We start from the raw sequence: 12,440 nt of genomic DNA on the forward strand, positions 1-12,440 counted from the left end.
TCGTCTGTTCTAGAAGCGCTGCTGATAGCTCGTTTCAAGCGTCGCACGATAAAATGTCTGTCACTTCTGTTTCCGGACATCGCGGAATGAAATCTGGGATCGCTAGCAGTATATATATGGAACAATATCGAATTTTCCTTGCTTCGCGTTTATGGAAGAGCACGCGAACGGTGGAAACGCGTTCACACTTTTCCTCAGATATACTTTATCCGTGGATCTTTATTCGGAAGAGCTTTTTCGTAATTGCTTGTACCAGCACGTCCGAGTTTAATCACTCTGCGGTAAATACCCCCTAAAAGGCCCTGCCCTTTCGAGCTTACGTGCTAGGGTTCCAATTCGAATTTTTTGCTTGGTTTTTAAAAATGTCATCTCATTAATAAAAGCATATATCCTGGTCGGAGCAGCCGCAAATACGCAGCTGTCAGTAGCGGGCCCGTCGCTGACGGCCCACAGTGAAGCGGCTACCCCATGTTAGACGTCCGCCCCTCGCTTTCGGTGGTCAATAGCTGACGGGTAAAAAAACTCAGTTTCGCTTAAGGGCGAAGCAATGATTGCGATACCAACAAACTGTTTTGTTAAACGAAGTAAGGAGCTAACTCTTTTGGATTCGATCTCGCGTAACTCAACAAAACACTAACATGGCCGCTCCAGGAACCCAAGCGTTTTCTTGCTCTGAGTTCTCTAAACACGAAGTAAGCGTTGAGAGCACAGCAAGTTTACGAGCCGTCTCCTGATGCCTCGAGATGGCGCGCGCGCATGCGACTGCGCCCTTCGAACGATGTGGTCCCCCCCCCCCCGCTCCCCTGGCGTCCTTTCATCTTATCGAAGATTTTTGCGCAAACTTTACAAAAAAGTTAACTGCAAAAGAAGCCACAAACGTCGAAAACGGAAAAAGCAGAGCGGCAGAAAACAGAGACAGAGCGCAGAGTATGTACCAACTTGCCCAACAAGCAACTCTCCTGAACGTGTTACAAAAAAGTGATTGGGAACAGAGTAAGAGCCCACATACGGCACATATGAGCGGCACATATTGCGCTCATCTGTGCCGTTTGTGGGCTCTTACTCTGTTCCCAGTCACTTTTTTGTAAAGTTTGCGCAAAAATATTCGATAATGTTTAACCAACTAGCCCATTGCCAAGTTTTTCTTCAAGTCCTTTCATCATCATCAGCCTGTCTACGCCCACTGCAGGGCAAAGGCCTCTACCATGTTTCGCCAGTCAACCCGGTCCTGTGCTTTCTACTGCCACGTTATACCTACCAACTTCTTCCTGCTCCTTACGAGAGACGGGCGGGGGGCGTTTCCTCGCTGATGAGCAATCGACGGCAGGCCCGCACGCGGGAAGATGTTATCTCATGCGCTGTCCGTGCGACGAAGACAGACGGCCGGCTAGCTTAATCTCCGCTTCAGCCGCGTTCGTCGCCAGCGCTCGCGAGCTTTTACCCGCGGCTAGAATGCGCGTGGTGATGTTATTAATTTGGTCTTTATACAGAAAATTACGGCAATGGCGTCGGCAAAAATCCGTGGAGAGCGTCCATATAATCGTTATCACAATAAACGTTTAAAAAAAGTTGAGGAGCCATTTCACTCTGTGAAGTGGATGATAAGCGAAGCTGTTTCGCGCATGGCAAGGTGGTGACATGGTGGAGGACAGTTTGGTATGTAAGGCCATGTTGTTAACGTTCAATACGCAATATTAATGCTAAAGCATCAGATGCTTTATCAAACACGAAAATTGACCGTCCGCGGCGTCAATCGATTGATGCAAAAATAATCATGTGATGGCGTCATCATCACGTCATAGATCGTCAAAACTTGTGACGTCATCATGGCGTCATATATCGTGATGTCACGTGATGACGCCATCACGACATCGTCGCTTTACACTGCTTCCGTAATCGGTGCGCCGAACATGGAGCTAGCGCAAAACCAGGTGAGGTGCAGATAGCTTGCAGAGAATGAGGGGGAGGATCAACCCGTCGATCGAGAAGAACCTGGCTTTCGCCTTGGAGTTTTCTTAGGGGAATGCATTAGGGACAGTGTGGCTCTTTGGCATTGAGGCACTGCTGTACATCACGGCGTTTGTCTACAATGTCTGCTGATAACCACATAGATGTAGTTAGAGTGTTATTTCATAAATTGCAATTTTATTGATCCGGTATTCTGTTTATTTGCTAGTGTCGAAAATAATCGACGAAGTGGTTAGTCCAGAACACTCAACTGCATGAGCCCTTATTTTTTCATCAGCCAGTGAAGTATGGAGTTCTCCTGAGATGATATTGTCCATGAGATTTGCAATGAATCGAAATATTTCTAGGCCTCATAAGAGTTCCATAATATTATTCAGGTGCTTGAATGTTAATGCAATATGCTTCTGCAGTGTACTCCAGGATGTCAAATTTGCTGCTCCAGAGTGCTCCCAGATGCAAAATTATCTGCTCCAAAGTGCTCCAAGATGAAAATTTTGCTGCTCCAAAGTGCTCCAAAACAAAAATTTTGCTGCTCCAAAAATTGCTCCAAATCAGAAGTCCTCGGTAGCATCACTGGCATATTGCTGCATAGGTGGGTAAGGCTGCTGGGGAGGCCTACGCACCACCTGGGCATACGTAATAGGTGAGGCTACGGGCTGCATAACCGGCGCATATGCAAGAGGCGCGGCCACGGACTGCTGATGGTGAGCTACGGGAACGGCTTGAGCGACCTCTTCGGCAATAACAGTGCGGAGCGTTGGCGGCAGACGAGAGGGCGGCTCCTGTGTGAAGGGGACCAAGGAAAGTTGACGAGCAACTTCTTCGCGCACGAAGTCCTTGATCTCCTGAAGCGTCGGCGAGTGCTCGGGAACAGTACCAAGACTCGAGAGCGAGTCGGCGTGCGATGAAAATGGCCGAGTCAGGGCGCGCTGCTTCCTCAACTCGTCATAACTTTGGCATAATGTGACGACTTCCGAAACTGTGCGAGGATTCCTGGCCAGGAGCATCTGAAATGCGCCATCGTCGATCCCTTTGAGGATGTGCTGAATCTTGTCCGACTCAGGCATGGCGGCGTTGACACGGTTACAAAGATCGATGATGTCTTCAATGTAACTTGTGAACGTTTCGGACGGCTTCTGTGCTCGTGTGCGCAAGCGTTGTTCGGCGCGGAATTTACGGACAGCGGGTCGGCCAAACACTTCAGCGAAAGACGTCTTGAATACTGACCATGTCGGGATGTCGCTTTTGTGGTTGTGATACCACATTTCGGCAACGTCAGTGAGATAAACACGACGTGGGTCAACTTGTCGGCGTCATCCCACTTGTTGTGCGCGCTCACCAGTTCGTAGTTTGTGAACCAGTCTTCTACGTCGGTCTCACCGGCACCGCTGAAAACCTTGGGGTCCCTCAGCCGAGGAACTCCGGTGCCGCTGCCGGACTGGGCGGACGGGGCCGGTTGGTCGACGTTGGTTGTCATGACGGGCGGAAGTGTTCTGCTTCGCAGCTCCAGGTTCAGTTGACGGGGACCCTCAGCACCCTCCACCAATTGCGAAGAGGTTTATTGGCGGTGCGCTCCTGTGGTGACGCTCTGAACAAACACAGCGAGTCGGGGCAGAGCACCGTCCAGAAAGATGCCAGCGACAAGCAGCGCGAGGCGATTGGTTGGTTGGTTCCTTGGGGGAATAGACCAACCCACTACGGGGGATCGGCCACGAAGCGTGCGGCAGTAGACTTTGTGAAAAAATAAGTTAAAATGAATATGCGAGGCGAGCGTTGGCGATACTGCTGACCGGCGACGCGTCTTCTTCTTCACAATACATATTTGTAAGTTCGTTATAGGAGGTCACTGCCTCTCCCATCGGGGGGCCCGGTTCCAAGGACAGCGCGACCCGGTTTGCTAACCCTCGGGCCACTTTATGCGCCTCCTCGTTACCGGGGTTTCCTGAGTGAGCAGGGACCCAGACCAGATTGATTTTGATTCTGTCATTCTGACTGAAGTTTCTCAGGACTCTGGCTGTATTGAGTCCCACACTTCGAACAGGAAACCGAGGGCCATCGAGGGCACGTGCACGTGGCCGGCGCAGCAGTTCGCCTTTAGTATTGCCATTAAACGGACGTCTCTCTTTCACGTCTGGGGAACCAGTCATTTCGTATCACCCATAATGACTAAAATCTCGACGCCGATTCTGAAATGTAGCTTTTGTTTCGCGGTTATGTATCAACACAGGGTGATTGCAGGGGGCGCCTCACGAAAAATATGCTTTCGATCTGTCATGCCTGTGTATCTCAAGAACATACTTATAAAAAAATGGGATGAAGACAGTCATGTGCGGGCGGAGAGCCGCTAGCGAGAGGTCCGCGAGCCGCGTGTTTGAGGCCCTATATAGTGCGCTATATAGTTCGAGATCTACATGATACTGCCACAAAAGCGTTGGAATGTGCAGGAATAGAACAGGTCCATTAAACAAGGCGTGGGGTGAAGTATATTCTCTTGACGAAATATCTGGCTTGAAAAAGGATAATGACAGATTCTGTGCCGGGTGATGTCCCCTTACCTCGAACCACATGCATCCAATGAGTAAGCTTCGAGAAGCTTAGTCGCGCATTTATTACCAAACTCGAGCGAACCCCGAAAATATATCGAAATTGCTTCGTCCACTTCCTGCCAGTCCTAACCGCGTAGTCCAGTGGCCACCTTCTACCGATACAACATCGCTGGGAAGGCATAAACCATTATAATATGGATAAAACGAGCACGGTGGAAACCGTGCATAACATACACCGCTGAAAACTACAAGGAGAAGCCCTCAAAGAGGAGTTTTATAGACGACATTGAAGAGTGGCGCGACGTTCGGGAACGAGAGAAGTGAAGGGATGAGCTGGACAGCTATGGTCATTCTGCAGAGGTCCACAAAGACATCCTAGATTTGCTCCAGTGGTGGAAGCTAAGAACAACGACTGCCGACGCCTTCGCAATTGGCAAGGCAGATTTGGTGCGCCCGTCCGGCCAGTGCGAGCAGTGCAAGAAGCTTTAGCGCGGCAGGATATGTGATGCAACAGCGCATGGCGTGCTTAAATTGGGAATCTCTTGATACTTTGATTTTTCGCACAATAACATGTGAGGAAGTAAACTATAAACTATGCCATGAGAAACTTAGTCTGTATATACTAGCAGTGGTATGGTATATGAAAATAGTGCTATGACAAATAGTTTTTTTTCTTCCTTTCGGCTGATTATACGCATACACGTGGTGCACGCGGTTCCATACCTTCGCCTAGATTAGTGTATTTACAACAAAGTTCACAAATTTGTTTTTCCCCCTGTTTTTGTTGCTCTGGCAAGGTGCTACAATGGTGAAGACGGGTACTACATATGGAGAAGGGTGCATGGTTGGCTTTGTGCTTAGAGCATGCTATAAATTTCAATAGGTTATAAAGTGCAATAAAAACAAAGTGAAGTGGGCGTTTGGTTCTCTGCCAAGCCAATCTAGAGCACATGTTCTGGCGGTGCTCCGTGTTACGCGGCGGCGAAGCCATCACGCTGTCCAAATGGGAGGCTGCTATTATATTGTTACGAGGCAACTGTGCCACCGAATGGCTGCCAGCATCTCGCGCGGCATTCCCGCTTCTTCCTCGTCTCTTCGTCTCCAACGGCGTGCTCATCCACAATGCCTCGTAACAATATACCAGCTCCGCGCTAGAAGAACAGCTATATGGGCAGGCCAACGGGCCCGCGACGCAGCAGAGAGACTTGGTCTTTCTGTTCCGATGTCGGAGCGGCCCGCAACGTGCTAGAGCGCGTTCCGATGGACCATAATAAAGTTTATCCATCCATCAATCCATCATTTGTTGTTATTGCGCTCCCTATCGAAACTACACTCGTGCTGCAAATCCCTTTTCTTGCTACAATGTCTGCTACAAAACACCCTTCATGATCCCCAGTGTATTTGCAGAAAAAATAGGTATAGTATACCACTGCCGAACAAACATTCATCGGGTTCAGTACGTTCGCTCAACTGTTTGCACCGTGAGCCCCTTTTTACAAGAGATTACCGTAACTATGTTAAAGTATAATTGTTGGCAAAACATGCGCCAACAAAGCGTAGATATTTGCCACTTAAAACACCCTGCTGTCGATTCCATGTTCGGGCATCACCACCTAGATTACTGGGTCGGGCCTCAGTCGGGCCTGATCTGTGGTCGGGCCGGGTAGGCGAAATTTTTTCTCGGGTTCGGGCCGGGCCGGGCCCGGGTCTCATTTTGAGTCACCGGGCTGGGTTCGGGCGGGTAAATCTGAACGAGGTCCGGGCCCGGGCCGGGCCCGGGCCGAAAATTACGGCCCGTGCAGTGCTCTAGTGCCAAGTAATGTAATCTTAGGCAAAGTAGAGCATAGCTAGCATATCCGAGCAATGTTTAAATGAGTTAAGCATTGCCATCCACCATCTCGGCTTTTACCGAGGTGAGCTGACGTAAGCACCAACGTGATACCACCTGCGCTCGGAGTGGCTGGGCATTGGCTCTCCCTCGCCGGGCTCCGCCCTAGCAGCCGCGTCTTCTCCCCGCTCGCCTTTGTCCTCCTCTCCGCTCGACCACCTGTACTTATCCTCTCCCCTCGCCTCCTCCTTCTATCTGTACTCCATTGCCTGTACATCTGTCTGCTTAGCTACCCTTTCCCTCTCCCTTCTCTTGTCCCCCACATCTCTTTCACTCTCCTTGCTACATTAGGCTTCATTCTTACCTATACTTGGCTTGTGCTGTGTTTTCCTCCTCGCTATGCACTTGACCTCTCCCGGCTAGTCTACGCTGCGAACATCGCTATGCCCAATCCAGAGGTGAGTAGTGGGGCTTGATCAGTTTCTGTGGCGCATAGCCTTTAGGCTAGTTATAGACAACTTCTTCATTTTTTAGTAGACCGGAGGTGAGTAGTGTAGCTTGCCCAATTGTTGTGGCACATAACTCCGAACATCGATGTGCCCAAATCAGCTACGCTTTCACACCTTCGCAGTAAAACTGAAGTGACCCTAAATCTACCATAATGGGAGATTTAGGGTTCTGATAGTGGCAGCCGCATTGACTCTGGTTGAACTTGGGATTAACTATAAGCCATCTACTTTTTATCCTCAGACAATGCATTGATCCTTAACCATCGTCCCATCCACCCAGTACGGCATCCATGATCGCAAGCATTGCAAGCTCTCTGCGCCTCACCTGGTATTGTACCGCCTCCAGAATCGGCACACTTTTGACCATGCGATTATTTCATGTGATGACGTCATAATGTGACGGTATTCTATGTGAAGTCATAGTGACGTCACAATGACGTGACAATCGCGGCAAAAAGTTTATACATCTGTGACGACATGTTGACGCCATGAAGCCGTCATCTCTGATCACGTAATTTTTTGCGTCATTCGTGTTTAAGTCGCCGCCGACGGTCACTTTTCTCGTTTGATGAGGCATCTTAGGCTCTTGCCCTAAAACATTACTCTTCCGTTTAACCACAACCATTGGTTCCTTACCTGTTTGCCTAAGCGCTTACATTACTTGCTGTTTATACAAATTTCTATATATTTTATTACTCAAACTTTAATTCATGACATACCTTAATGCCCTTTCTACCACGTACATTTCATTTTGTCGCTCTATATATATATATATATATATATATATATATATATATATATATATATAATATATATATATATAACCGAAAATGCATTTCGCTACCGTTTCAACAACTACAAAGCGCATGTGCACTCCATGCTTCATTTGCCAATATCTAGACACGTCGCCAGCAGCGGGCACACCTTTGAATCATTTACGGCGACTATATTGGACTCAGTATTTAAGTCACATTATAAACGCGAAATGCGCGAGTCATTTTTAATTCACAAGTTCAACACGGTTTCTTGCGGCTTAAACGAGAACGCGGGTAGGTTGGCTAGCATACTTGCCTAGTGTACAGTGCACACCTCATTACTGGCACAAACTCGCCTTTGTTCCTATTCCTCTTGCCTATTAAGTGTATTGTATTCACCATGCGCAGCACATTCCTATTGTTATTCGCAGTCTTGTGTTCAACATGCGCCCATAACTTGTTGTTCTCAATACGCGGCACGTGCCTATTGTTATTCGCAGCGTTGTTTTCACCATGCGCCCATCACTTGTTCTCAATGCGCAGCACGCTCCTATTGTTATTCACATTAAATACCGGTCATTCAGTGAAAATTACGACAAATAACAACAAATACCGGTCAGCGAAAATTGGGACATACTTAAGTATCAAATGTTTTTACAATTTTCTTACGTCTATCGCTGTAAGAAAATCAAGTTACGATATTGTGTTAGTCGAAATTTTAGACTGCTACACTACCACAACTGCGGCGAAGTAAACGTAAACGGTAGCATTTTTACAGAAAAAAATCACTCATGAAGGTGAAAACTTCATAAGACCATCGGTCGAAATATACAATGGTGGCGTCGTGAACATGAATGGTTCCAGCAGTCTCGCGACGCCAAATACACATAAAATGATGCCAAATGATTAGGGGCACAAACAAAAATTAAATGAAAGAACTCAAAGTGCATCATCGGACAAACAAATGAATCGTCAGTGAATCAACGTACATTGACGTCAATAAAGGGTGAGTCATCGTACATTAATTTTAATCAAGTGAATTAGGTGTGAATAAAGATTAAATTGAGTGACTTGAGTGTGAATCAAGAGTTAAGTGACTTCGAAGTATGAATCCAGGGTGAATCAGATGAAAAATTCTTGAACACGCGGTGTCGCTGCAGCCGACGTTTCGACAAGCGGACTTGTCTTCTTCAAGGCTGCAATCTTGAAGAAGACAAGGGCATTAACAGCAAGGGCATTTATCCATTTTTTTTTTATTTCGAGAGTTTGCCCAACGGCATACATAGTTCAATATACAGATAGAGGCCGGTTTCCGCTATATACATCAACAGTGCTCTATGGTGGTGCCCATAGAGCCACAAATTATAATCCGGTGGTCTCGTCGGATGAAGGCCCACTGTTCTCAGGTAGCGCCGCCGTATCTGGTTCAGGCCAGGGCATGTCCACAACAGGTGCTTGATTGTACTCGCGGACGCATCAGTCGTACAGAATGGGCAAGTATCCCCAAATGGTCCATGCAGATGTTGTGGCCAGGCATATTTAAATTCATTTTGTAGAACACTAAGAGCTTCAATTATTTAATATTTTTCAGTTTCTTGATACACGTGACAATATATGGACGGTCATAACTACAGCTAATGACAGTCAACGATGTAAAGTCGACAAGAAAGAATTTATAAATAGTACGGATTATTACTTTTCCAGAAAGCATCTTGCACCTAGCGGGTAAGATTATTTTGATATAAGCGCTTCCTTTATCACGCATTAATTTTCTATCCACATGCAGGTTTGTGGAAGAGAAACTCCGTGGGAAGTTTATCGGCTCGTTTCGTCCATTCACAAGCATGGAAGTAGGGCCCAAAAGTGAGTTGCAAGAATACATTGCTATTTTGTGCGTTACGTGCTATTGAGTTGGCAAGTTCAAATATAGCTTCAATTTCTCATCAGAGCAGCAGGTAATAAAAGAACACATTTGTGAAATTGACTTGTTTGTTTTTCTCTTCAGTCATCAATCAGGCGATAGAGGAATGCCTAGTGTACTCCTATTCATTGCTGTGCACTGCATGCGAGGCAGCTCCAGTACACGACAATTGCTGGGTTAAGGTGGGGAGAAAAAAACACAAGGCAGTGGCTAGCTTTGCATAGCGTTGCTGTTGCAAGGCTAAAGGCCCAGCGGGGCTGTATTTTCTGCTATTCGATGGTTTTGGTACAGTTTTGCTATAGTTTTGCAAGCTTATGCTATATCAAGTTTTGCTAAATTCGGCAAGTCAAATAAAGCTTTAGCGTTCATATTTGAATGGTTATGCTATAAAAGTTACACAATGTTGATCCCTCATTCACCCTCCCTATACGCGCTTCACCCACGTTTATCAAAGTATACCCACTAGCTAAATTAAGCTTCAACTCCGCAACGCAACTTCAAAGCCTTTCGCCACTTTGCAATGGTTACGCGCAGTTTTCACAAAGTCAGACACCCGCCACGGTGGTTTAGTGGTTATGATGCTTTTTGTCCTTGTATTAATTAAAGGCTGGAAATAGCAAACGCCGACGAATTGTTTAATAAAAAAGTTACAGTTTCACCGCAAGGGTGAAGCAATGAATGCGATAACAACAAATTGTATTGTTACACGAAGTGAGGCTGGCCGCTAACTGTTTTGTATCCGATCTCGCGTAACTACAAAACACTGGTGTAAGAGAATACGGCCGCTCCAGGGAGAGGTGCGCTCCGCATAGTCACTTCGCGTTGAGAGCGCAGCACGTAGAAGGGTATACGAGCCGCCCGCTGAGATGGCTTTCGAGATAGCGCGCGCGCCAGCGATCGCGATCGCGCCCTTAGATACAAAGTTCAAAGTGGCTGCTCGCGCGACAACACCCCCTCCCCCCGCCCCCCACCTCGCGTCTTTTCTCATTATCGTTAAGGACGGGCGGGGCGTTTCCTGTCTGCTTCGACGGCAGGCCTCCCGAGCGGAATGATGTTATCGCATGCACCCTCCGAACGACGGAAATGGGCCGGCTCGTTTGATCTCTGATTCGGCCGCGTTCGTCGCCCCCGCTAGCGCTTTTGCCCGCGGTAGGATATACAATGCGCGGGGGGATCTTATCAATTTGGACTTCATACCGGAAGGACATGACGGCGACGGCAACGGTGACGGCAAGAACCCGTCGAGACTGTCCATATAATTGCTATCGCAATAAAAACGTTTCGTCCCCGCTACGTGGGCACTGTTCACAAAGAATGAAATGTTTTGACTGGCGTTGGTTATACGGGTTTCATGATGTGATGCAAGCATCAAGTGTATACGGGGGTAGATTGCCTGAGTAGCGATTGAGCGCGTTATCTGTTGTCTGAATGTGAAGGGATTGTAGATGAAGCCTTGCTATTTTGTTCTTTTCTTTTTCAATTATCTTCGCGCTATCCCAGTCGATGTCATGGCTTGTGGAGACTGCGTGTTCAACCAGCGCATTTGTTGCCATGGGTTTGGTTTTTACATCATAGATGTGCGGCTTAATTTTTTTCCAAAGCCGCCAGTTTCACCATTGTAGACGTTGTTACAACCAGCGCAAGGAATCTTGTATACGACGCCCGGGAACTCCTCCTTTTCATGTTTGTCTTTCACCGTACCCAAACTGTGTCCGAGCTTGAGCGTAGGCACTTGAGCGAAGTCGACTTCATACCCTCGTAGGATTCGGGACCAGCTTTCGCTTACACCGGGGACGCATAGTGCAGAATCCTTTTTTCTCTTTCCCTTGTTATCTTGTAGTTGAGAGTGATTTGGCGTTGGGTGAGCAAGGCTCTCTTCAACAGCTTGGACAAATAACAAATGACAGCCCGAACACGAGAGATGACGGCGCGTGGTGGCTAGGTCAGCCGCTCGGTCCTCCGGAGTTGAGCAAAGTTTCTCCGCCCGACGTCCAAGTAAATGACCACTGACTACTTGCGATATATTGGGTGCACAGAGATGAGTCTTAGGTAATGCCGGCGTGTGTCACCTTTCTGAAAACACTTAACGACAATATATTGTCGTCGCGTTTCACTAGCACGTCCAAAAATGGCAGACCGCCGTCAACTTCTTCCTCTAGGTAACATTCTAGAACCGTAACTTTTCAATACATACATGAATGATATAGTTACTGTAGATGCAAATGTTAAATATATTTTCACGACGTCGTGACGCTGACAAAGGCAGCAGTCGGTGCGTTCAAGACCAAACATTTTTTGGGGGCGAACCTGTGCCTGGAAAATGAAAACAGAACGTGCAAGCTAATCACACTGTAAAGTAATGGCGTGAGCAGTCGTCGGCTGTCGAGTAATCTCATCTGCGGTTAGGTGCGTCGGTATTTATACATGCGGCATCAAACATTCGAGTGTTATCGCCGGCAGCCGCGCTAGTTCAAGAATAAACTTAGCTGCTCACGTTTGCGCTAAGCCTTTCAGACAATTTCAAAATAATCTCGAAAGTTCCCAGACACTCGGACGTGGTTTGCAAAAGGCAGTGTTTACACATGTAACGGACTGGTTACATAAAAACACAAGATGGAGCGCGTGTGGCATTGCCCTTTCTGAAAAAGCATCGTCCCGATGCTGTAAACAGATCATGGAAGGGGTAATAAAAATACGAATGCACAAAGAAAGAAGAATAAAGAAAGCAAAAAGCAGAGTGCTCAGGTTCGCTAGCGCGTATAAAACAGCGTAAGGTTCACGACATGGACGACTTTAGGACGTGTGCGGGGCCGCTGAGAGTTCGTAACGCAGTCCGGGATGACCTCGTAGTTAAGAGCGCCTAGACGCCGAAGCACCTTGTATGACCCGAAATATCGCTGAATAAGTTTTTCA

At 47.4% G+C, this 12,440-nt stretch overlaps 1 protein-coding gene across 1 annotated transcript in view; it reads left to right on the top strand.

Moving 5' to 3' along the window:
- Positions 1-12,440, top strand: part of LOC119375651 (uncharacterized) — a 43,575-nt gene that overhangs the window by 17,105 nt on the left and 14,030 nt on the right. Inside the window, exons 2-3 of the mRNA XM_037645879.1 lie at positions 9,198-9,331; positions 9,393-9,469. Of these exons, the coding sequence (XP_037501807.1) occupies positions 9,198-9,331; positions 9,393-9,469 (211 nt within the window). The remainder of the gene's footprint in view (positions 1-9,197; positions 9,332-9,392; positions 9,470-12,440) is intronic.

This window comes from Rhipicephalus sanguineus, chromosome 11 (assembly GCF_013339695.2).
Source record: "Rhipicephalus sanguineus isolate Rsan-2018 chromosome 11, BIME_Rsan_1.4, whole genome shotgun sequence".
Taxonomy (NCBI): Eukaryota; Metazoa; Arthropoda; class Arachnida; order Ixodida; family Ixodidae; genus Rhipicephalus; species Rhipicephalus sanguineus.